Source organism: Notolabrus celidotus, chromosome 17 (assembly GCF_009762535.1).
Source record: "Notolabrus celidotus isolate fNotCel1 chromosome 17, fNotCel1.pri, whole genome shotgun sequence".
In the NCBI taxonomy this organism is placed as follows: domain Eukaryota; kingdom Metazoa; phylum Chordata; class Actinopteri; order Labriformes; family Labridae; genus Notolabrus; species Notolabrus celidotus.
Window position 1 is genome coordinate 30,561,614 of NC_048288.1, and position 26,661 is coordinate 30,588,274.

The 26,661-nt window shown below is 42.4% G+C and overlaps 1 protein-coding gene across 1 annotated transcript in view; it reads right to left on the reverse strand.

The window, feature by feature from the left end:
* Positions 1–26,661, reverse strand: part of LOC117829352 (disco-interacting protein 2 homolog C-like) — an 85,183-nt gene that overhangs the window by 16,215 nt on the left and 42,307 nt on the right. Inside the window, exons 11-30 of the mRNA XM_034706983.1 lie at positions 24,721–24,918; positions 21,129–21,220; positions 20,651–20,761; positions 18,119–18,242; positions 17,716–17,825; positions 16,509–16,611; positions 16,357–16,421; positions 16,175–16,268; positions 15,860–15,979; positions 11,659–11,773; positions 11,053–11,192; positions 7,825–7,961; positions 6,533–6,741; positions 4,033–4,147; positions 3,494–3,695; positions 3,245–3,345; positions 1,337–1,417; positions 980–1,103; positions 760–881; positions 554–665 (exon numbers count right to left, since the gene is read on the reverse strand). Coding sequence (XP_034562874.1) covers positions 554–665; positions 760–881; positions 980–1,103; positions 1,337–1,417; positions 3,245–3,345; positions 3,494–3,695; positions 4,033–4,147; positions 6,533–6,741; positions 7,825–7,961; positions 11,053–11,192; positions 11,659–11,773; positions 15,860–15,979; positions 16,175–16,268; positions 16,357–16,421; positions 16,509–16,611; positions 17,716–17,825; positions 18,119–18,242; positions 20,651–20,761; positions 21,129–21,220; positions 24,721–24,918 — 2,475 coding nt within the window. The remainder of the gene's footprint in view (positions 1–553; positions 666–759; positions 882–979; positions 1,104–1,336; positions 1,418–3,244; positions 3,346–3,493; positions 3,696–4,032; positions 4,148–6,532; positions 6,742–7,824; positions 7,962–11,052; positions 11,193–11,658; positions 11,774–15,859; positions 15,980–16,174; positions 16,269–16,356; positions 16,422–16,508; positions 16,612–17,715; positions 17,826–18,118; positions 18,243–20,650; positions 20,762–21,128; positions 21,221–24,720; positions 24,919–26,661) is intronic.

Genomic DNA, 26,661 nt, shown 5'->3' on the forward strand with positions numbered 1-26,661 from the left:
CTGGCTGAGATGTTTCATTTAGACCACAGGGGACTGAGTTAATGGTTGGAAAGGGTTTAATGTGTCCCCCTTGACAGTCAAATGTGTCAAAAGTCCCTTCCTCTCCCTAAAAACGACAACATAGAAGTCATCAGTCTTCTTTCTGATGGTCTTGTTTGTTTTTGTTGGTTATAAAAAGGCTTCCTTTTTAATTTCAGTCTGTTTCACAACCAGAGAACTCCTCACAGGGGTTTTAAAACAGCACCAGCACATTGCAGCAACAGCTGCAGAGATAATAATAATAAGCAGTATGGAAGCAAGAAATAGGCTTTAAACAAAATCTACCCTCATGAAATGATTACAACTTATCGCTGAACACAATGTTTTCCAGGTGGTTGAGGATGAAGCTCGTCAGCAGGTAGACAGGCCCTTAAGCATACCATAAAACCTAGCATATAGGGTGCACCGGTTTTTAAGACGCAGCCTGCTTTTGCGGTTCAGACTTCTGGAGCCATGCAACACACCGCTAGACACTTGAAATACTTCAGGGCAACAGGACCATCAGCTAGCTTACCTGTGTCGAGGACAGGTGGCCAGTTCCTGATATCCACAGTGGCCGTGGCCTCTTTAGAGCGCAGCAGCTTACAGATGACCGCCGTGGTCATCACACAGGCCGAGTGACTGACCTGCAGAGAGAGAGAGATGTCAGGTTACTTCATTATTTACCTGTTAATAAAGATCAAGGGGTCAGATTTTGTAGGAGTAAATCAGTATCCAGACCTCCACGATCATCTTGACGGTGGGCAGGGTGGTGGAGATATTCTGAGGGTGAGGCGGTCGCACGGTGATGGGAACACAGCCGGCGTACAGGCAGCCATAAAAGGCAGCGATCAAGTCGATACCTGCAGGACACACGGACACAAACACCACGGGATCAGACGCTTTCCTCAGATCTACATGTACCGTTCTGTGACAACACACCCTCAGCTACGTGTCTGACCTGGAGGGTAAACCAGAGCCACGTGGTCGCCTTCCTGCAGACCGGCTCTCTCCATCAGAAGGGCCGCCACTCGCTCCGCCCTCTTGTGGAGCTGCAGGCAGGTCAGGGAGCTAGACACCGCCCCCTGGAGGAGAGGAGGGAGGGAGTGATTCAAAACTTTACTATCATCATTGACTTTGTTGCACCATGCTAACTCTTATACATCATCGAAAAACTCCTCACAGTAGCTTTAAGTTCCACCTTGTTGTCATAAACTTCCCTTTCATAGCCAGATTACATGTTGTGTTTTTACTTCATATAAAACATGTAACAGGTTTTCTGTGTTGCATTCAGGGACTATAGTCAGAGTGTTGTTACCCGAGAGCTGAGCAGCGTGTAGAGGACGTGGTCCGGTGTGGTCTGGGCTCTCCACTGCAAAACTTCGGACAGGAACAGGAACTGAAAACACAATCAGAGCTCAGTTATCTGAAGAGGCTTCTCCTCAAAGAAACACTGACACAGAGTTTAGTGGAGCCATGACTCAGCACATTTTTAATCTGCACTCGAGCTGTAAATGTTTTCACACAGGTCGGGTTGATCCGGGTTATTCATGTTTGAATTAAACTTTATTTTCCTCCTCATGAAGCGACGCTGCTGACAGAGCGTGACTCCTCACTGCAGCGGGACATTAAAGAGGCGATCGATATCAGACGGTGAAACATCAGAGAGGACAGAAACCGTCTGCTGACGCTTCAAACTGCTGCTGAGGAATACACTGATGAGCACTTTACAGAACGCTGTTCTTCATGGAGGAGGTTAAACTCCTGATGAGGAGGACGCTGTTCGCTGTGCTGCTGCTGTAAACCGTCAGATTTACAATCAGTGAGTCGTCAACACAGCCTCCATCTTTACTTTGTTTCTCAGATTCAGAGAGGCTTCATGAAGACCAGGCCGTTACAGGAAGGGTTTTCTCTCGTCTGTCAACACCCAACAGTTGCGTTTTCAGAATGCAGCACTGAGTAGGAGCGCCAGACAGCTGGAGTCATGTGACCGAGGTTTCCCCCGCTGTAATCCCTGAATCAAGGATTCTCCTCCTCCTCCTCTCCTCATCCATGTTGTCTTTCTGGTCCTCTGAAAACCTCTGACCTGTTGACTCCAGGCCTGGCTCCGCTCATCATGACTTTGGTTTGTTGTTGTAGTTAAGTGAAATACGATCTGGTGATAACACAGAGTGTTTTATTCTGAAAATTAACCGGATGTTTTCATTTTGTTTTGGTGAAACCTGACTTCCTGTCCCGCTCCATCTGCTCTGTTTAGGTTGATGCGTCGTGCTCCGGCATCCGGCGAACATAGAAGTCTTGCGTATCTGATCCAGAGGGATCCGACCTGCTGGATCAGAGACGCAGCTGGAAAGCAACAGAGTGGATCCAGTGGAAGTTAACACATTGACTAGAATAGAAACCTATCAGATCTGGAGCTGTGACGGATCGGAGATGGACCCAACACGGATCTGGTGGAATTTGGCCGTTAGAGATGTCAGGGTCTTTGGTCTGTTTGGTAGACTTAAGGGACGAGTTGAATCAGTGAGATGATGCTGCCTTTGACTTTTCTTATTAGACATCACTACATAGTAAACAGTGGCTGAATAGAGGCGTATAAACCATAGACTGTATAACAAATGGACGTAGTATCCGCCACTCATCTGTTCCTGAGGCCGATCGTCGGCGGGTGCCATATTGGAAATGCTGAACTCAACCTAACTAATGTTGAGCTAGTGTGAGGTAAAGAGGCGGGCCTTTAGCTTATCCACTAACAGCTACAGGGTGCCCGCATGTCAATCAAGTCAGTCATGCCCTTATTTGGGCAAAACTCGTAAGTTTAATATGTTCAAAAATAAGGAGTTATAAAAATTCACCCCGTACAGTGTGTGCTGATAGAGAAATGAGCTATTCAGACCTAAACAGTTTTTTGAACCAGGCTGTAAACATGTTTATTTCTGCTGCAAAGATCGTCTTCTTTGAATGGGTGTGTATGTGGTTTCCTGTGTTTCAGCAGCCAGCCTCTAGTGGACAACCAAGGAACTGCAGCTTATAACACTTCTGCATGGGCTTCATATTTTAAGACCCATCATACACTGGGTAACTTTTACCCTTCAAAAAATCCTGAGAAAATTGTGTCATTAGCATTTCATCTTAAACTAGTTCACATAGGTTAAAATATAACGACTATAAGAGCGATGATGAATGTGTGTGTGTGTGTGTGTGTGTGTGTGTGTGTGTGTCTCACCTGGTCGTTGTCATCAGTCTGTCCTAAATCTCTCCCGCTGGCTTGAGCGATCCTTTTCCCTGACACCAGATTCCCCACCATCACAGAGGCAGGTCCAATCTCTGCAGCACACACACACACACACACACACACACACACACACACACACACACACACACACACACATATATTAATAAGTGTGCACAGTACCGAGCCTCTACTCCACGCTCAAACACAAACTCCCTCTCCGTACATCCTGGAGCTCCTCACCTGGTTGTTTCTGCCGGGGCTTGGGCAGGTTGGTGACGCAGGTGTGTGGACACATGAGGACGTTGCAGGGGTGCAGCCCTCCCTCCAGGTACAGCTGCTTGATCTCCGACAGGTGGATGCCGCCCAGAGGAGTCTTGGGCAGAGTGTTGGCGGGGACCAGAGCGAGGCAGAACACGCCGACCCCGTGGATGCTGTCGATGGCCTGGAAGAAGACAGGTGTGTGTGAGTGAGTGAGTGTGTGTTTGTGTGTGTGTGTGGGTGGGGCAGAGGACGGTCAGAGGACAGAGGGATTACCTGCTGATGAGGAATTATTGTTAAATTATGGATTAACCTTTGTGTTGTTTTAGCGTGACCTACCTTTGCTAAACCTCTAAAATAAATCTGCTTTATTGAATTTGAAACGCTGAGTCTGTTCTGCTTGAAGAAACAACCGTCACTCATATCAGACTGCTCCTCTTAAAGGTGCTCAGAGACTTTGACTCACTGCATCACACCTGGAATATCTGTGTGTGTGTGTGTGTGTGAGAGAGGTGACGTACCTGCAGGACGCGGCTCATCCACTGGAAGCTGTCCTCCTCTGTGGAGTCAGGTCTCTGCTCGGCCACCACCACGATCCTCTCGTCCCTCAGCACCGTGACGGAGAACACCGCTATCCTGCAGGATGGAGGAGGAGGAGGAGACATCACTCAGCATGACGTCCTCACACCCTGAACTCTGATCATCTGATGTTCATAATCATCATAGTGTTGTTTAAAAATGCTCTTTTAAAAATCAGGAGAACATAATCTTCAGTAACTTCTTTGTGTCTGATCTTCATGTTTTAGGAGCTTGTATCAAACCACAGAAGAAGAACAGGCCCTGAAAACACAGGTGTGATGAAGAACGATCTCTAAATGTGCTGATAGTGTCAGATGTTTGTTTGTTTGAGGTTCATTCTCTTCTTGAAGTCTTAAAAATGCAGGTGATCAGAGCTGCATCAGGAGTAAACACAGGTTCAGCTGAGTGCAGGAGAGAGAGGCGAGATATTACAATCACACCACCAACACACTGGGCGGGTTTTAACAGAAATACATTATTATTTAGTAATTTATTATTATTTAATATATTTTTTAATCTCATCTTATATATGTGTTAATACATAAGAAATACATGTGCTATTATATTATTTATGGATTCATTTATTTATGAATAATGCATGTGTATTATTATCTTATGTATTTATTTATAAATAATAAATACATGTATTATTATGTTATTCATCAATAAATCAATTAATTTAATATACATTTATTTGTATCTTATTTATTTATTTATAAAGAATAAATACATGTAGTATTATCTTATTTATTCATTAATGATAAATAATAAATACATTTATTTTTGTCTTATTCATCAATTCATTTATAAATGTTTAATAAAAAAAATGCATTTTTATCTTATTTATTTATTTACTTATCCATAATAAATACATGTATTACTGTATTCTTTATTTATACATAATAAATATATGTTTTATTATCTTACTTATTCATTCATTTATAAATATTAAATACATGTATTATTATCTTCATTATTCATTTAATTTTATTGAATTATTCATCTTTAACTGTAAATGTGAAGTTTTTCTTCAGACTGTATTTAAAGGCCCTGTGAGGAGTTTTGAACTGGCTGAGAAACAGACTGAAAATGATACTGATGCCTCTTTATGACCTTCAATAGCAAACAAGACCATCAGCAGCAACACCGACACCATCTCTGTTGTCATTTTTAATGCCTGAAACTGCCCTGAGGGGGTAGGTGCCAGACCAGATGATGGATACCTTGCTTCAGAAACAGACTTCATTTGACTGTTTTCATGGAAAATAATCACATTGCCTGATAAAGTTGACTGTTAAAAGACAACAGGATGAGGCTCTGGTTGAAAACACTACTTTTGCATGTTTAGGGCAAGAGATAAGAGGTATCACTTTGTCCACAAGGGAGGCGCCAGAATTGATACAAAACAAAAGTTCCTCACAGCAGCTTTAAGGAGCGAACACAGCCTCCAGGTCGGATGCTGAAGTGTCTTTAACTTGCATTCTTCTGAATGTCCAGCAGGGGGTGACTACGCTGTTTTAAACGATGCACGATAAGAAATCTTGAGGAAAATCGACTTTCCTTTTGTTTAGTTTTACTTTTTGAGCGTGTTTCCGATGAGTTTAATGTCTCGATCTCTAGTTTAAAGTCTTCTTTAAATCAATGTAACGTTCAGTTCGGTGTATCGGATACCTGAGGATGAAGCTAGTCTGCGATGACTGCCTGAGAACAAACAGGAAGTAGATAGACTGAAAGCTGTTTATTGGCTACTTATTGGCTTAAATCAATCACACAAACTTATTTTAGATACCCTTAGAAATCATGTATTGAAACATGATCATAGACGTATACGATCTCATAATTAATCACACTGAAAACTTTAACTCAGGATCCAAACTTATTCTTTAAACGTCTCACTTCAGACTCAGTCAGCTGAAACATTCATTTCCTCCTCCGTGGTCGTGGACACAATTAAACTTTCCTCTATTACTGTTTCTGGATTCATCCACTGTTGCTCCACTTTATTAGATGTATTATGTGTGGGTGGATTTCTCATTAATCACTGTGACAGTAAATGTGCCAGGATTGGACCTCTGGCTGGTTTTCAGCTGCTGTTGTGGGGAATGATCAGAACGTGGTCTGACTTCTGAACGCTTCTTTTCCCATATACTGGATTGTTTAGAGTCTAATTCACGACTCAGAGAGAGTGACTGTGTGTTCAGATCAGAAGCGCCCATGTCTCAGTTTCACTGTAAACAGTGCCGCCTGCTTTTGCTCTCCATACAGACTCTTCAAAGTCTCCTTCAGCATGATTCGCTGATACTCCTCAAACAAACAGGAAGCAGCCGTTCCTGTGTGTGAGGATTCATGACTCCATGCAGAGTCTATAAATAGAGCTCACCCGGGGTGTAACACTCCACATGTGACGCCACTAAAAAAGTAGCTACCAGCCGTCTGACTCACCTCCCCCTGTAGACGAACTTCATCGGCTCCACTGCCAGCGCTGTGGCCACGATGTCGTCAGCGTTGTGCCTCCGCCCGCTCACCATGATGAGCCCGTCCATCTTTCCGGTGATGAAGACGAGGCCGCCGGGCCCGATGAAGCCCAGCAGGCCGGTCCGCACGAAGGCGTACTCGCTGACCAGCCCCCCGGTGGCGCTCACGGGGTAAACCTGCAAAAACACACAGGTGTTCAGCTGCAGAGTCACCATGGCAACTGGCCAGCACTAGTGCTGCAAGACTGAATAAAAATCAGAGGTGGGAGTATTTTTAACTGAGGACTTATTCCTGACGATGTCACAGAGCTGGAACCAGCAAGTCACTGTGGAAGAATCTAAGGTTCACTATGTCCAACACAATGTTATAAATCATCCTGTTTGGGCTGGTTTTAATATAAATGATGTATTTATTCATTCTTATTTAATATTATTATCATTATTATCATTATCTTATTTATTTATTAATACACACTAAATACATTTATTATTATCTTACTTATTTATTCATTTGTAAATAAGAAATACTTCATTATTTATTTATCTCTTTATTTATCAATAAATAATTGTATTATTATTGTATGTGTTTATTCATTAAGAAAACATAAATACATTTATAATTATCTTATTCCTTTATTAGTCAATAAATAGTAAATAATTGTATTATTATTATTGTATTTATTTGTTAACAATTATACATACATGTATTATTATATTATCTATTTATTTATTAATGAAATATTTGTATTATTATTGCTTTATTTATTTATGATAAATATTAAATACATTAATTATTGTCTTATTTATTTAATTTTATTCAATTATTAATCTTTAACTGTAATTGTGAAGTTTTTCATCAGACTGTATGTAAGGAGTGGATAGCCTCCAGGACGTGCCTTTAACTTGCATTCTTCATGTCCAGCAGTGGGCGACTGCGCTGGTCATAAAAGATGTGCGATAAGATGTCTTGTTGAAAATTGACCTTCCTTTTGCTTCATTTTACTTTTTAAGCATCCAATAAATCATCTTTGTTTAATGTATCAAAGCATCAAACATAAAAAAAACAACAGTTTAAGGAGCTCAAGACTCAAGATATCACACTCATGATGCAAACAGTGCAGGGATCAGAGTTTGTGCATTAACTTAGATTATCAGATGAATTTAGAAGGAAGAAAAATGTTTTTTTTTGACATGCAGAGAAGAAGAAGAAGAAGCAGGAATCTGCATGACAGGAAAACACTTGGTGCATTAAAACCTCACCTCAAAGGTGTTCTTGGTCATGCCTGTGAGGCCGTAGTAGGAAGTGCCGGTGGCGATGGAGCAGACGCAAAGCTCGCCGATCTCATCAGTCTGACAGAGCTGAGGGATGCCCTCTGGTTTCACCACGCATGCCAGACCTGCAGGGCGAGAGAGAGAGAAAGAGAGACCTCGTTAACACCTGAAAAATATCCTCCCTTTCCTGTCCCATGAAGTGACAGTCCAGCATCCACTCCACAAACACCTGTGGGATGTTAAATTCTAGATTTTGAAGCCGATTCTCCTCGGTGAAGTGGTGGGTGTAGTTCTCGTTTTGAACACCAGGTGGAGCAGGTGGGCAGAATGTGAGAGCTCAGAGTTTGTGACGGTGCTGTTTGATCGCCTCATTCTGCAGATTCCTGCTTCTTCATGGATAATAAGAGACAGAGCTTCACTTTCTATATCATTCGTCTTTAATTATCATCACTCCCTGAAGAGGAACGGTTCTCTTTTTGAGCACATTACAGGAAAAAGAGGGACTGTTTCTCGTACTGTGCTTCATTTTTAGAGTATTTGTCTGTTTTTTTGGACAGTTCAGAGGGGCACTGAAAATTCCCTTCAATGTTGGGTACAGTTAAAGGAAATTATAAGACATTTAGTTCACATTTTTACAAACATTTTAGCAACTCATTGGACTGTGATATTAAAAATAACCTAAAAGATGTTGCTGACACCACATCGTCTTAAAAAAAGCTCCCAAATGAGTCCTAATTTGGGATGCTGGGCTGCAGCTGTTTGTCTTAAAACATGCAGTTTGTGCTGAGTCTCAGTTTCACTGTAAACAGTCACACAGAGGCTTTACTCAGCGGTATGAACCTGAAACAGGAACTGATGTTCTTGTGATGTTCTTGTGATTAACGGGTCTTCAGTTTGCTGAAATAACAACATCATGATGCAGATTAGTCCAAAGTCAAGCTTTGTCAGGTCTGTCCTCAAGAGGAGAAGAAAACTACGTCTACAATGTTTGTTTGTTGAATGGAGGTCTATGAAAGAGGATTAGACACTGATGTGACTTTTTTTTGGCTCTGACCTTCTTCACAGAATGTTCCATTTGTTCTCAGGATTCTGACATAATCAAAGACAGGATTCTGACATCATCAACGACAGAATTCTGACATCATAGACAGAATTCTGACATCATCAAAGACAGAATTCTGACATCAAAGACAGAATTCTGACATCATCAAAGACAGAATTCTGACATCAAAGACAGAATTCTGACATCATCAAAGACAGAATTCTGACATCATCAAAGACAGAATTCTGACATCATCAAAGACAGAATTCTGACATCAAAGACAGAATTCTGACATCATCAAAGACAGAATTCTGACATCATCAAAGACAGAATTCTGGAATTCTGTCTTTGATGATGTCAGAATTCTAGAACACCTGCTGTTGCTCTCCATACAGACTGCTCTTCCTGCTGACACCTGATTGGTGAATACTACTCAGACTACAGACAGGGACCAGAACCCTTCTCAGACTAAAACCCAGACCCTGAGATCCAGATTCAACATGTCTCTGAATCAGAATCTGTAATTACAGGTTAGTTGTAGCTGAAAATATGAAGCAGCAGCAGTTTGTCTAAAAATGTGCGGTTATTAAGAATAACCGTACACCATGTTATTGGGAGCATTTAAGAAACATGAGTGATGTCTGTCTGCTGTTAATTCTGCAGCAGAGGTACTAACAGCACTAGATTAATGTTTAAATGGTGTGTGTGTGTGTGTGTGTGTGTGTGTGTGTGTGTGTGTGTGTGTGTGTGTGTGTGTGTGTGAATGACACCTTCCTCTGGCGTCTGTGGACTCTTCATCAGGAGCCGAGCAGACGAGTTATTACGTCCTAAAAGCTTCTTTATGTTCTCCATCACCTTGTTAAAACACTGTGACTTTGTCCTTTAGTAACAAAAGACGGCGGCCATATTGAAAGTCTTTTGAAGCACATAACTCGCCCGGTCGTGATGAGAGAGAGAGAGAGAGACGCTGATGAAAAGGAGAGGCGGCACATTTACACGCCCTTAAAACTAATTTTACGATTTGATGGACTTAATGGATTTTTTGCCATTCAGTGCGTGACAGCGCTGAAGGCCGGCGGTGTGACTCTTCAGAGGGACGGAGCGGGGGCGGTCACTGCTTGAAACATTAACACACTGAAAACACACACACCTGCACTCACATTATGATCCTCACTTTAGTCCTGACTGATCTATGATGCTTAATGTAACTGTGAATCTGATGTTATTTAGATAAACATGACTTTAAGCTTGTCAATAATCTCTTTACAGGACATCCACAGTTTACCGATACGAGGTCGACTGTACGACTTTAAACGTGATGCAAAGGTTAAAACAACTTTTGACTTTATTTTAAGTTTGAAGTCGACAAACTTTAGCTTTAAACAACAAACAAGAAGTGTGATTTGATGCAAAGTGCCTTTCCTTTGTAATCTCTGATGCTTTAGAAACACTCCCAGCAGTACTGAAACATTATTAAGACAAAATTCAAGACAGTAGGGACCCCGTATCGCAGTGGTTGCTAGTTTCAACAGTATGGCTCTGTAGTAGAAGGGTCCAGGTGCTAAACTGGCCTGCCATCCTGGAACCATTTGCTGCAAGTCTTCCCCCGCTGTAGTTCATATATTATGAGGGTCAGAATAAAGACATCAAAGTGCACTATGCCCCCTAAACATCTTGCATCGTTCATCAACATTGGGCCTGCAGGACGTGAGAGAAACTGCGATTACATTCAAATTTAAATAACGATACGAGGTGATGCAGAATCTGGGAGTTTGGTTTGACAGCAGCTTCAACTTTGAGTGTCACACAACGAAATTAGAGCAGCGTTCCCCGAATGTGATCTGATTTTATCCTTTGAAGACAAAGAGACCATTTTACTCGCATTGTATCAGGTCCAGGTTTTACAAAATTCAACCACCAGACTTCAAACTAGAACCAAATAAGTGACCACATGACACCAGGTTTAGCTTCTTCACTGGCTCTGTGCATGTTTAAGAATCAACTTGATTCACAGCCTCTCTTTACGTGACAGATCTGACCTCTTGAGGCTCGACTTAAGACTCAAGTATTTAAACAGGTCTGCCTCTGAACCCCGGCCATAAACTTCCTTCTCAATCCTGACTTAGAACATTGAAATATGTGAGATTTTCAGACACACACACACACACACGTACCTCCGGGTGTGACGGTCCCCACGTCCTGCACGGTGAGCACTGAGAGCCGTTCCTCCGTGTCGACCCTGACCACCCCGTACGTCAGACCCTGCATGGACAGAACGCCTCGCCCCGGCGGCTGGCTGCTGTCCTCCACGGGCCTGAACACAAAACACACACACAGGTGTCACTATCATTAACCTGCACGACACTGACACAACAAACAGAGCCTGCAGAAATGCACGTTAATGCTGTGTGGTGTTTAAATGTTTGTCTTTGTACACACACACGATAAATGGGAATGTGTGTGTGTTTGCTTCATCCTGCTCTGTGATTGGTTGATTGTTTAGTAATTCTGTTGTTGGTGCAGATTAGCTCGTTCCTGTGATCACAGTCTGCAGAGGGAAACACACTGGACCCCTCTGCTGCGTGTGTGTTTGAGTATGTGTGTGTGTTTACAGTGTGTACTCTCTGTAGGTGTGTGTTTGCATGGGGCTGTTTGCATATCTGTGCACCTTTCTGTGTGTATGTGCAGATGTTTGCATAATCAGTGTAGGTAAATCAGAGCTCAGAGTGTGTGTGTGTGTGTGTGTGTGTGTGTGTGTGTGTGTGTGTGTGTGTGTGTACCTCCTGATGGCCACAGTCAGGGCCTCGGGGGAGCTGGCGCAGGGACAGATGACGTCGGCTCTCAGGCCTTTAGTCTGAAAGACGTTGAGGAAGGCGTCGCAGGAGGAGATGGACCCTGACAGACAGAAACACAAACAGACTGTCAGAACGTTTTCAGCTCAGGTGGTGAAGCACTTCAAGACAAACGCTGACGTTAAAAAGACAATCAGAAAGCTCTTACCTAAAGGTCGACAACAGCAGGTTTAATACATGAACAAGGACTAAAGCCAGGGACCGTTTAAACTGATGTGGAAGCTACAAACTGTGTTCACTGACATTGATTATAGGAGTGATTCTAAACCTCATGCAGTGACTTCCACTACAGAGTCATCTCTGATTCTAATGCACTGACTTCCACTACAGAGTCATGTCTGTTTTTTAATGCAGTGACTTCCACTACAGAGTCATGTCTGTTTTTAATGCAGTGACTTCCACTACAGAGTCATGTCTGTTTTTAATGCAGTGACTTCCACTACAGAGTCATGTCTGTTTTTAATGCAGTGACTTCCACTACAGATTCATGTCTGTTTTGAATGCAGTGACTTCCACTACAGAGTCATGTCTGTTTTGAATGCAGTGACTTCCACTACAGAGTCATGTCTGTTTTTAATGCAGTGACTTCCACTACAGAGTCATGTCTGTTTTTAATGCAGTGACTTCCACTACAGAGTCATGTCTGTGTTTAATGCAGTGACTTCCACTACAGTCATGTTTGTTTTTAATGCAGTGACTTCCACTACAGAGTCATGTCTGTTTTTAATGCAGTGACTTCCACTACAGTCATGTCTGTTGTTAATGCAGTGACTTCCACTACAGAGTCATGTTTGTTTTTAATGCAGTGACTTCCACTACAGAGTCATGTCTGTTTTTAATGCAGTGACTTCCACTACAGAGTCATGTCTGTTTATAATGCAGTGACTTCCACTACAGAGTCATGTCTGTTTTTAATGCAGTCACTTCCACTACAGAGTCATGTCTGTTTATAATGCAGTGACTTCCACTACAGAGTCATGTCTGTTTTTAATGCAGTGACTTCCACTACAGAGTCATGTCTGTTGTTAATGCAGTGACTTCCACTACAGAGTCATGTCTGTGTTTAATGCAGTCACTTCCACTACAGAGTCATGTCTGTTTATAATGCAGTCACTTCCACTACAGAGTCATGTCTGTTTATAATGCAGTGACTTCCACTACAGAGTCATGTCTGTTTTTAATGCAGTGACTTCCACTACAGAGTCATGTCTGTTGTTAATGCAGTGACTTCCACTACAGAGTCATGTCTGTTTTTAATGCAGTGACTTCCACTACAGAGTCATGTCTGTTTATAATGCAGTGACTTCCACTACAGAGTCATGTCTGTTTTTAATGCAGTGACTTCCACTACAGAGTCATGTCTGTTGTTAATGCAGTGACTTCCACTACAGAGTCATGTCTGTTTTTAATGCAGTGACTTCCACTACAGAGTCATGTCTGTTTTTAATGCAGTCACTTCCACTACAGAGTCATGTCTGTATTTAATGCAGTGACTTCCACTACAGAGTCATGTCTGTGTTTAATGCAGTGACTTCCACTACAGAGTCATGTCTGTTTTTAATGCAGTGACTTCCACTACAGAGTCATGTCTGTGTTTAATGCAGTGACTTCCACTACCGAGTCATGTCTGTTTTTAATGCAGTGACTTCCACTACAGAGTCATGTAGTTAAATTAAAGCTCATCCTTGAAGTGTAAAGTTTGCATTATTCTGTGTTTTGATCACTAAACTTGTTAAATATAAATAATTCCTTTCATTGTGTTCCATGGTTTATAATTGTCCTGTAATCTGTTTCACCATCATTCACACTTTGATGTAATTTTTCCAGCTGTGCACGCCTCTCCATTTCATTTGTGTACTTGGTGATGATGTGAACACTCAAAAACAATCTAAACTCAAGGGTCCACTTCACGAGGTGATTTTATCTGCATCAGTCTCCATCAGCGAGGGAACTCAGGTGCAGGTTGAGCGCACTCAGATTTCAAAAAGCTGCTTACAGTCAGTGAGTAGTTTATAACTGCAGCACTGCTCTCAAAAACAATGATGAGCTAACAGGCTGTTTAAGAAGAGTGATGTACTGATACATGGAGTTAAACATCTGATATGTTGAGGGTTGTCAGGCCTGTGAGCATGGACTCATTAACATTGACTGGAACAGGTTTCTGAGGCCGGCCAGAGAGTTCCCTAAACTCTGAACTCTCTGTCTGTGGACATTAAAGCGGCGAGCTCTCTGGGTGTCTTTATAAAATAAATTAAAGACAATTAAAAAAAGACATTTTTATTTTTGGCTTTTAATTTGGAGTAATTGCTTTTTAGCCCTGGACTGCATTATTACCATTACTACCATTGTTTTAGCATCAATTTAAAAATAAAGATTTATTTCAATTTGATTTCATTTTTCTGAAATTAAACTTCTTTTATTTTATTCATTTCATTGTAATGATTTTATTTATATTTGTCTAATATCTATCTGATTTTAATATATTCAAACTATTTTATTTAATTTTTGGATTTCTATTGGATTTAAAAAAAAATGATTTTACTGTATTGATTTGATTGATTTTATTTAAATGAATGTATTTTATATTTCCAATATGTATCTGATTTTATTTTATTTATTTAATTGTAATGATTTGATTTGATTTTTTGGGCATTTATCTGATCTTATTTTATTGATTTAATTGTAATCATTATATTTCATTTGTCTTATCTGATTTTAATTTTTTTTAATGATTTATTTTATTGATGGATATTTATCTGAAATTATTTTATTGATTTTTTGTAATTATTTTATTTTATTCTTCTTATATGTATGAGATTGTATTTTATTTTTCTGGTATTTATCTGTATATTTTATTGATTTAATTGTTATGATTGTATTTTTCTAATATCTATCTGATTTTAATATATTCTAACTATTTTATTTAATTTTTGGATGTCTATTGGATTTAAAAAATATATATTTTATTGTATTGATTTGATTCGATTGATTTTATTTAAATGAATGTATTTGATATTTCCAATATGTATCTGATTTTATTTTATTTATTTATTTGTAATGATTTGATTTGATTTTCTGATGTTTATCTGATTTTATTTGATTGATTTTGTTGTAAATATATATATATATTTTTTTGTATTTATCTGATCTTATTTTATTGATTTAATTGTAAGGATTATATTTAATTTGTATTATATCTATCTGATTTAAATTTTTTTAATGATTTATTTTATTGATGAATATTTATCTGATATATTTTATTCTTCTTATATGTATGAGATTGTATTTTATTTTTCTGGTATTTATCTGTTTATTTTATTGATTTAATTGTAATGATTGTATTTTTCTAATATCTATCTGATTTTAATTTATTCTAATGATTTGATTTTATTGTTTGATATTTATCTGATATTATTTTATTCATTTTGTTGTAATTATTTTTTTCTTCTTATATTTATCAGATTTTATTTGAATGATTGAACATTATTTTCTGATTTTATTTTATTGATTTCATTGTTATGACTTTGTTTTATTTCTCTGATATTTATCTGATTTTATTCTATAGATTTAACTTAATTTTCTTGTATTTTTCATATTTTATTTTATTGATTTTACTGTGATAACTTCATTTTATTTCTAAATATTTCATGTTACTTTCCTCTGTCTTGTTTTATCCTTGTATCATTTTACCCATCGCTGTTGTTTTCTGTCTCTGTGTTTTTGTGAAGCACTTTGGGCCGGATGCTTGATTGAATGAAAGCTGCTGTATAAATAAAAATGAGTTGAGTTGTCCCTGAGAGTCTCTTCACTCAGAGAGTCAAGGTTACATTCATAACCTCCCGTTATCTGAGATCAAACAAAGCTCAGAGAGGGAACATAGAGCGGAGAGCATTATATAGCTCCATGTTTTATTGCTGATATATTTGAGTCTCTTTCCTCTCCAGCCGGCCTGAAAATCATTTATCATACCAAACCTTCGTCGTCCTGCTCTATTCCTGTAAAGTGACCCAGTTAGCTGAATCCCTGGAGACTTCATCCATTCCTCTGACATTCTCTTCCTCCGCTACACCTCTCTAAACTCTGCTGTTAGTGAAAAACGCTCTGCTGCGGGGGCGCAGTGTGACCTTACAGGGGTTTGATCCGTCCGCCACCAGCAGCATGCGCAGCGAGCTCAGGTTGATGTCCTTCTGGTCTTTGTGGGCCACGAGAGCCCAGTGCATGTCTCTGGACTTCACACACGCTACCTTAGCTGCAGGGGGAACACACACACACACACACACACACACACACACACACACACACACACACACACACACACACACACACACACACACACGTGGATAAGAGAGAGAGACAGAGAGGACATCAGCATTGAATCTGTTTGATGGACGGCTGAGTGGAGAGAAGTGACGGAGCGGAGTGACAGCAGCAGTGTGAGTCTGACCTTTGTACTGGCACACTTTCTGGATCCATGACAGCGGGTTCACCTTCATCAGCGAGTACGGGACGCTGATCACATGCATCATGTTCATCACACTCTGCAAAACACACACAGAATCAAACACATCAGACCTGAGGAGCTCTATCACGCGAGTCTGGTGGTTCTCTCTGAAGTTTCAGTCTTACCGTCAGGATGCCGTGCCACAGCCCGACGTCCTTCTTAAAGTCCAGAACGTTCACGATGGTCTCGGCTGCAGACAGAGGAGAGATCATTAGATTGCCTATATATGGCCTAGGTGCTGATGTGTGTGTGTGTGTGTAAATGTGTGCACTCTTACCCTCAGTGTAGCTGCAGGACTGGGTGAGAGCCTGGCAGTGTGTGAGCAGAGCGATCCTGGTCACTGTGACTCCCAGCACGCTGCCGTCTTTACAGGTTTTATACTGAGACACAAACAACACACGTCAGAGGGGACGGAGAACTCCACCACATATTAGAACACTTTCAGCCTTAGGTTAGCTTTCCCAGCATGCTTTGTGTTTTTTCAGCTCTATTGAAATAAGGTAAGATGCAGAGGTCGATTAGGAAACCAGAGGAATGTCAGCTGACATCCACAAACACCACGGATGATGCTACTACTAAGGTTTTATTATTATTATTATTAAAATAAATATTGTGATAAGTGAATAAATTAGTTAATGAAAAAAAAACTAATAATAATAATAATAAATAATAAATATAATCATTTTAAATTTGAAAATAATAAATAGAGAATAAAATAATAATGAGAAAACAATAGAATAAATATGTTAATATCTAAAAAAGAGAGAGTATAAATGAATATGAAAGGTTAAAATAATTATTATAAAAACAAACCAAAAAATTAAAACATTGTGGGAATATGTTTATTATTATTCTATTTTTTCAAAGATCTGTTTATTTGAATTTGTACACATTATACAGAAGATCAACTCAAACAATTTAGACAAGTCATGTTTGTCTTTTAAAAGAAAGTATGTAGAATAATGAATGAATTAGTATGATAATATTAAGAATTAAAATAATTTAAAAATAGAAAATAAATAGAGAAGAAAAAAATAATAACAATGAAAAAAACAATAAATTAAATAGATGTTTTCATTTAAAAGAAAATGAGTAGATAAGTGAATAAATAAGTGAATGAAAAAAACTGTAGTAATAATTTTAAATCATAATTTTGATCATTTAAAAATATAAAATAAATAAACAGAGAAGGAAAAAAAACACTGGAAATACAATAAGTAAAAGAAGTTTTCTTTTTAAAGAAAATAAGTAGATACATGTTTTAGTTAATGAAAATAACTGTAATAAATATAAATAATAATTTCAATAATTAAAAAAAAATCTAATAAATAAATAGAGAAGAGAAAAAAATACTTATCATAATGAAACTAGAATCAAATAGATGGGTTATATATATATTTTTTAAGTAAGTAAATACATACAAATGTTAAATCTAATAATAATAACAAAACAAAAAAAACAACACTGAAGGATTATAATCTCACCTCTATGTAAGCGGTGTCATTGTTTGCATCCTTGATGTGAGGGAACCAATCTCTGGGAGGTTTGGAGAGATGCTTCGACTCGGTGACAAACCACAGCAGCTTGGGCCAACCTGCACACACACACACACACGCACACACACACACACACACACACACACACACACACAGACACAGAGAGAGAGAGAAGGTTACAGAGAGACTCGGCTGTGTGTGTGGGAACTTTCACTTCATGAGATCCAGTAGCAGTGATTGTGATTGTCAGAAAGGTAACGCCTTCACGTCTCTCTCCTTCACTCCTCCCGGCGTTCTCATTGTGCTCCCGGTGACAGACGGCCCCGCCCCCACAGAGAAACCTCAGGCCGCCACAATCCAGTGATGATTGATGACTCTCTCTCTCTCTCACCTTTGAACTGCGGGATCTCTCCTGTTGCACTCTTCGGCAATCCTTTGTGGCAGGCGTCACTGGTCAGCGCCACGGTCACGCCACAGCTGCCCAGCAGGAAGCCGATCTGCTGACTGCCCGCATCCTATTGGACGACACAGAGAGAGAGAGAGAGAGGGAGGGAGAGAGAGAGGGGATGTTACCTCAGTGAAAACAAATCCATGAACATGTTTATGTATTTGTTTGCTTTGATACGCTCTCCTCCTCGTTCTGTTTGTGGATGATGATGAATAAACTCAGGTACTCTCACAGCACAGGTGAGTTTGCTGCTTCTCCGGCCGTCAGAGAAACTTTATGGAAAATCCTGCAGCAGAGATGCAGAGGCGACCGGAGAGCAGCAAAAGACATTTTCTGCTGCAGCAGTAATCACCGTGAAACCGTGTCGACCCTGCGCTCGCGGCGCTGTAAGGACGAGCCGTCTCTCAGAGGCTCCCGAGCGAGCGCAGAGACTGTAAGGTGACACGACTGGCAGCCGGGATTTTGTTTTTCAGCCTTCAGAAAACCTTTGCCGGCAAAGTCGGGCTTCTACCCTTCAGACGTGTCAGGTCTGAGGAGGTGATGAGTCACAGATCCACAGCTGTGACCTGAGAGATGACAGCGCTCTGTGTGTGATGGAGCGGCAGGAGGAGGGATGTTTCTCGGTTGTCACACCGAGCTGGGTCTCTGACTTGTTTTTCTGCGCTCACTTCAGAGTCTGACACTTTTTTATTTTCAGATACCTGATGCAAGAAAACAAGCGAGGCGAGCTCAAGACAAAATTCCTCCAGAGCTCCAAGAGAGACGCTGCTGATAAGAAGCTCTGCAGGATTGTTTATCAGGGAGCAACGTGAAAAACAACGAGAGCTGACGTAGCGTGGTCGACCTTTATCAGAGCTGTGATTTTAGATCTGTTGCTGTTTCAGTGAGAGTGAGACCAATCAAGCTTTTTCTGTATTTGGGACCATTTTTGGGAGGATCTGTGAGCTCGATCAAGCACTAAAGGGTTGGTAAAATCAGCTCACAGCACTTTGTTAAAGAATGATGCCATGAACACTGAGGGTTCACCACTTTCAGAGCCCCCAGGGATTCCTATAATCCTCAGATTCTGGCATCTGCTTCTGTTTTCTAAGTCGTGACTCCGGTCCTTCCATTTCCCAATCGTTTGTTGAAGTTCCAGTAAAGTGTCCTCCAGCTCGGTTATGCACGAATCATGGCGGTTAAGCGCCCCCTGGGTCTCCCGAACAGTGGTGGCCGTTTACACACACTGTGTGCAGAGATGCAAGCTTGACCTGGAATTCTGTTTTCAGAGAAGCGATGTCAGTACTGGTGTTTTCTCAAAGGGCTTCAAGGTCCTGTTTAATTTCAGCACGAAAACTAGATCTCCTGTTCAATAATGGTGCAGACCTGAAGTCCTTTGGGAACATTTTAAAGTCGACTGATACAGGTTTTAAAAACGGTGTTGAAGAACTTTGATTGTTCCCAGTTTTTGCAGAGAAAACACAGGAAGAAGGAACCTGGCCTCTAACGGCCAAATTCCACCATATCCGTGTCCGGTCCATCTCCGTTCCTTCACAGCACTGGAACTGATAGGTTTCTGTTCTAGTCAATGTGTTAACTTCCACTGGATCCGCTCTGCTCCGGAGCACAAGACTTCTGTTTTTGCCGGATGCTGGAGCACGACGCATCAATCTCATCAACAGAGCAGATGGAGCGGGACAGGAAGTCAGCAGGAAGCAGGAAGCAGGAAGACACTGCAGCAGCTAAACTATGGTGTGCCAGGAGGGACAAAATGGCACGTGGTTAGAACTGGTTAACTTGATTTGTATCAGGATTAAAACCTGGTTCATACCTCTGCATCAAATCTACGCCTTAGCATACATCGTAGGTTTGCATCTCTGATCTGCACCGGATCTGATAAGTTTCTATTCTAGTCAATGTGTTAACTTCCACTGGATCCCGGAGCACGACGCATCAATCTCAACAGAGCAGATGGAGCGGGACAGGAAGTCAGGTTTCACCAAAACAAAATGAAAACGTCCGGTTAATTTTCAGAATAAAACACTCTGTGTTATCACCAGATCGTATTTCACTTAACTACAACAACAAACCAAAGTCATGATGAGCGGAGCCAGGCCTGGAGTCAACAGGTCAGAGGTTTTCAGAGGACCAGAAAGACAACATGGAGGAGGAGAGGAGGAGGAGGAGAATCCTTGATTCAGTAGTTACTGCAGGGAAACCTTGATCACATGACTCCAGCTGTCCAGCTCTGTACTGCGTTCTGAAAACACAACTAGTGGGTGTTGATGGACGAGAGAGCACTGAGCCGGACCGCAGAACACTCCTCCAGTTTTTTTTGAGGTTCTGGTGAGCGATAGCAGCCGAGGAGGAGAGGATTAAAGACAAACTGCAGCGCTTAAAAAAAAGAAATCACCGACCTTCTGTAGAGAAACTAATCCTGAGTCAGACTGAAACTAAAGGAAGGACACAGACACAGACGCAGACGGCAGAACGTACCTTGCGACTTAAAGGGACCTCTATCGGGACCGGGACCACTTCAGCCAGCAGGCAGCCGTAGAACGCCACCATGAAGGCCACGGGGTCGTTGTTAGGGAACACCAACGCCACCTGGGAGAGGGAGGGGAGGATGAAAACATGTCTTAGACCTGAGAAGAAGAGGAAGTCTCTGTGCTGCAGAGTTAGCACGATGCTAAATACAGCTGGTGTTTATTTAGTTTGCAGGGTGACTCATGAGCTCTGAGTCTCTGACCAACACAAATCTGGTGAATAATGCAGCACAACATTCAGATCCACAGCTTTAAGGAGGCGGAGCCGAGTCTAAAGACACATTCTAACCAAGAACTTGATGCTCATCCATCTTATCTGAAGTACAGGTGGGGTTGTTTCGACGCGGTCCGTCCTCTGGTAACGACATGATCAGCATGAAAAGGTCAGAGAGTGAAAAGCAGAGAGGTGTGAGGGCAGCGTGACTCACCCGATCACCCGGCCGCACCATCGGCTCCTGCTTGCTGCCCAGTTTGTGGAGGATGTTGTAGGCGAGCTTGATGCTGCGAGACCACAGCTTCCCTGCAGGGAGGAGAACGGAGAGAGAGAGAGGGAGAGAGAGAGAGGTGAGATGGGTGTGTGTTCTTGGACTTCTATTTAAAGGACTGGGTCAATAAAGCGAGTCTAAAGTGACATTAAAGACTTTTAAGCGGTCAGCAGAGGCACCAGGAGAGCCCGCGGTGTCTATCTGGATTAAACTTTAAAGTGAGTGTCGTCTAATGCACTCCTGGTGAGCGGGGTGCCTCAGAAATACAATATCCTGATATAGAAACAAAACAAACGTGTTAAGGTCCACGCTGCTAAGCTCCTCTCCTGCACACCTGAGCTCCAACAACACTTAGAGTGACGACAGATTATCAGAAACACACTCCAGGTTTACTCCAGTGCAGACAGTGTTGCATCAAAAAAGGAAGAAGTTCAAACATTATGTTGGTTTTGTTAAAGGCACAGTAAGGAGTTCTCATGTGTTGATTCCGGCGCCCCCTGTGGACAAAATTGGTAGTGCTTTTCTGAGTTTAAAGGCTGGTGGAGTGGACCAATCACAGGGTTTTTAAGCCCAGGTTTATTTGATGCACAGTCACCTTTTTGGAGGAGGTGCATGTCCGCTACACAAACCTAGGGCATAATCTATGCAAACCTAGAGCATAAGCTACACAAACCTAGAGCATAAACTACACAAACCTAGAGCATAAGCCACGCAAACCTAGGGCATAAGCTATGCAAACCAAGGGCATAAACTAAACAAACCTAGGGCAAAAGCCACAAAAAACCTAGGGCATAAGCTACACAAACCTATAGCATAAGCTATGCAAATCTAGGGCATAAGCCATCCAAACCTAGGGCATAAGCCACCCAAACCTAAGGCATAAGCCACGAAAACCTAGGACATAAGCCATCCAAACCTAAGGCATAAGCCACGAAAACCTAGGGCATAAGCCATCCAAACCTAGGGCATAAGCCACGCAAACCTAGGGCATAAGCCACCCAAACCTAGGGCATAAGGCATCCAAATCTAGGGCATAAGCCACCCAAACCTAGAGCATAATCTACACAAACCTAGGGCATAAGCCACCCAAACCTAGGGCATAAGCCATCCAAACCTAGGGCATAAGCCACCCAAACCTAGGGCATAAGCCACCCAAACCTAGGGCATAAGCCACCCAAACCTAGGGCATAATCTACACAAACCTAGGGCATAAGCCACCCAAACCTAGGGCATAAGCCATCCAAACCTAGGGCATAAGCCACCCAAACCTAGGGCATAAGCCACCCAAACCTAGGGCATAAGCCACCCAAACCTAGGGCATAAGCCACGTAAACCTAGGGCATAAGCCACGCAAACCTAGAGCATAAACCACGAAAACCTAGGGCATAAGCTACACAAACCTATAGCATAAGCTATGCAAACCTAGGGCATAAACTAAACAAACCTAGGGCATAAGCCATCCAAACCTAGGGCATAAGCCACCCAAACCTAGGGCATAAGCCATCCAAACCTAGGGCATAAGCCATCCAAACCTAGGGCATAAGCCATCCAAACCTAGGGCATAAGCCACCCAAACCTAAGGCATAAGCCACGAAAACCTAGGGCATAAGCCATCCAAACCTAGGGCATAAGCCATCCAAACCTAGGGCATAAGCCATCCAAACCTAGGGCATAGGCTATGCAAACCTAGGGCATAAGCCATCCAAACCTTGGGCATAAGCCATCCAAACCTAGGGCATAAGCCATCCAAACCTAGGGCATAAGCCATCCAAACCTAGGGCATAGGCTATGCAAACCTAGGGCATAAGCCATCCAAACCTAGGGCATAAGCCATCCAAACCTAGGGCATAAGCTACACAAACCTAGGGCATAGGCTATGCAAACCAAGGGCATAAACTAAACAAACCTAGGGCAAAAGCCACAAAAAACCTAGGGCATAAGCTACACAAACCTATAGCATAAGCTATGCAAATCTAGGGCATAAGCCATCCAAACCTAGGGCATAAGCCACCCAAACCTAAGGCATAAGCCACGAAAACCTAGGGCATAAGCCATCCAAACCTAAGGCATAAGCCACGAAAACCTAGGGCATAAGCCATCCAAACCTAGGGCATAAGCCACGCAAACCTAGGGCATAAGCCATCCAAACCTAGGGCATAAGCCACGCAAACCTAGGGCATAAGCCACCCAAACCTAGGGCATAAGCCACCCAAACCTAGAGCATAATCTACACAAACCTAGGGCATAAGCCACCCAAACCTAGGGCATAAGGCATCCAAATCTAGGGCATAAGCCACCCAAACCTAGAGCATAATCTACACAAACCTAGGGCATAAGCCACCCAAACCTAGGGCATAAGCCATCCAAACCTAGGGCATAAGCCACCCAAACCTAGGGCATAAGCCACCCAAACCTAGGGCATAAGCCACCCAAACCTAGGGCATAATCTACACAAACCTAGGGCATAAGCCACCCAAACCTAGGGCATAATCTACACAAACCTAGGGCATAAGCCACCCAAACCTAGGGCATAAGCCATCCAAACCTAGGGCATAAGCCACCCAAACCTAGGGCATAAGCCACCCAAACCTAGGGCATAAGCCACCCAAACCTAGGGCATAAGCCACGTAAACCTAGGGCATAAGCCACGCAAACCTAGAGCATAAACCACGAAAACCTAGGGCATAAGCTACACAAACCTATAGCATAAGCTATGCAAACCTAGGGCATAAACTAAACAAACCTAGGGCATAAGCCATCCAAACCTAGGGCATAAGCCACCCAAACCTAGGGCATAAGCCATCCAAACCTAGGGCATAAGCCATCCAAACCTAGGGCATAAGCCATCCAAACCTAGGGCATAAGCCATCCAAACCTAGGGCATAAGCCACCCAAACCTAAGGCATAAGCCACGAAAACCTAGGGCATAAGCCATCCAAACCTAGGGCATAAGCCATCCAAACCTAGGGCATAAGCCATCCAAACCTAGGGCATAGGCTATGCAAACCTAGGGCATAAGCCATCCAAACCTTGGGCATAAGCCATCCAAACCTAGGGCATAAGCCATCCAAACCTAGGGCATAAGCCATCCAAACCTAGGGCATAGGCTATGCAAACCTAGGGCATAAGCCATCCAAACCTAGGGCATAAGCCATCCAAACCTTGGGCATAGGCTATGCAAACCTAGGGCACTAACGCTGAAATGAGAGGTCTGTTAAAATCTCATCAAAGTGCCTTTAAATACTTAAAGCCTGACCCAGACTCACATGGTGTACCTTCTACGAGCTCTGCCTGCTGCAGGTCTTTATATCTGAGAGTTTTATGGTCCTTTCATGATGGTCATGTTGTAAAAAGGGCTTTAAATACAGTAAAATAAGCAGAATTTAGTTAATACTTGAACTGCAGACGGTCTCCTGTCATTCTTTGTCTTCCAGTGAGAGCATTCAGAGTGACTTTTAACACAATCACTTTATTTTACAGCCTCATAAACCGATAAACTGAACGTCTGGCGGACCCAAGCGGAGCCTCTGGTTACCGTATGTGAGGACGTAGAGCGGCTTCCCGGCCGTGTCCAGGCTGGTGAGGCAGGGGGCTTTAGGGGAGATGGTCCCCCAGCGTTGGAGCGCGGCCTCCAGGGACGGGGGCCAGTTGGTGACCACGCCCAGGGCCTCGCCTCGAACCGGCATCATCTCCGCACCCTCGGGTCGCGGTTGGTTGGGGTCCGGCTGCTGGACTGGAGGGTCAGGAGAAAAAGATGAGTGGTGAGAGAGCGGCTGACGAGTCTTTCATGGTTCACAGTTTATTTTGTGCTCGTGGAAACACCTCAGACACATTTAGTGAGCTGGAATCACACAGAGAGAGTCTGATACCTCATTAAGTCCAGCTGTTATCAGCACAGATGTGTTACAGGAACACCCTCATGATGAATCCTAATGCTTAGTGTAAAGGGAAATCCTGATTTTATGACTTCTGGGGTTTTTATTGATGAGACAGCTGAAGTGAGACACTTTAAGTTGAAAGTCGGGAAATGTGGCGCCTGCTCTTCTCACTAAGTTAAACCAGCTCCACAGAGATGTTGATATTTTTCACCCTGGGCCATTTTTCACAGATTCTTGGGACTCAGTGGTTGAAGATGTTTTGGAGTTAGACCTGGAGATTGCTTCAGTTTGAACGATCAGCCACTAAAAGTTATCGTTTCAGGCTTTTAAGAGTGAAACTGGGTAAAAAGACAAAGTTCAAAGAGCCTGGTCCGCCTGCTTCAAAGATTATAGCCTCGGTACTAAGGCCACATTTCATCCGCTATGTTCCACGAGTGCCTAAGTTCTCGTTTCTGCACCTCACAGGCTCAGGATGTCATCTTCAGCATCAGGAAACATACAAGAGAGGATCTGACATCTCCTCTTTGGCTCTCTGTCTCTTAAAGGATCAAGTTTTAGATTCTCCCTTCAGTATTTGACAGAACTTAAGATGTTCCCTCAGGCTGGAATTTAGAGGCCATGGCGCCAAACCTTTAACTCTCTGCCTATATCTTTAAGCTCTAGTCTTCAAGTTGGTCTCCTCTGATGAGTTTATTCCCTATTAACCCCCTAGAACACTCAGCTCCCAACATGCAGGCCTTCAGTTATCAGGCCCCTCTCCCTTGGAATCATCTACCAGTCAGGGTCCAGGAGGCAGACACCCTCTCTACTTTTAAGAGTAGGCTTCAAACTTTCCTTTTTGATAAAGCTTATAGTTAGAGCTGGATCAGGCTTGGACCAGGTCTTAGTTATGCTGCTATAGGCTTAGACTGACACACTGGGATCCTGTCTTTCCCTCTCTCTCCTTAACTCTTCCTGTCCCATTAAAGTTACTAACCATAGACCTTCCTGGAGTCCCTGAGCTCCCTTGTCTCGTAGGTTCCTCTTAATCATTGTAACAGACGGCCTACTGCTACAACTACTACTATCCGTCTCCCCACTATCATCTCTCTCTCTCTTCATCTCCCTCTATCCCTCTCTCCAACACGGTCTCAGCAGATGTGTGTCTAACATGAGTCTGGTCCTGCTGGAGGTTTCTGCCTGTTAAAGGAAGTTTGTCCTTGCCACTGTAACTTGCTAAATGCTGCAAAGTGCTCTGCTCATGGTGGATTAAGATGAGATCAGACTGAGTCCTGTCTGGAAGATTGGACTGGATCTGATCCGGTCTTGATGTTGGGTCTTTGTTAGTAATAGAACACAGAGTACGGTCTAGACTGGCTCTGTTCGACTCAGATATTATTAATTACAACAACTTCACAAAGCCTGAGAGTCCGTTCAGCCAGCCTGCTCTGCTGCTGCAGTATCTCTGCGACCTTCATTGATGCTGATTCTGGTCTTTATTCAGCCCCTCCACCTCCCCAGCATCCACCCGCAGGCTCTGACTTCAGTCCCGGGGGAGAAATACCCGCTATCACTCCACAATCTCGTGCTGCAGGGAGCCAGGATGCCAAGACGGCAAA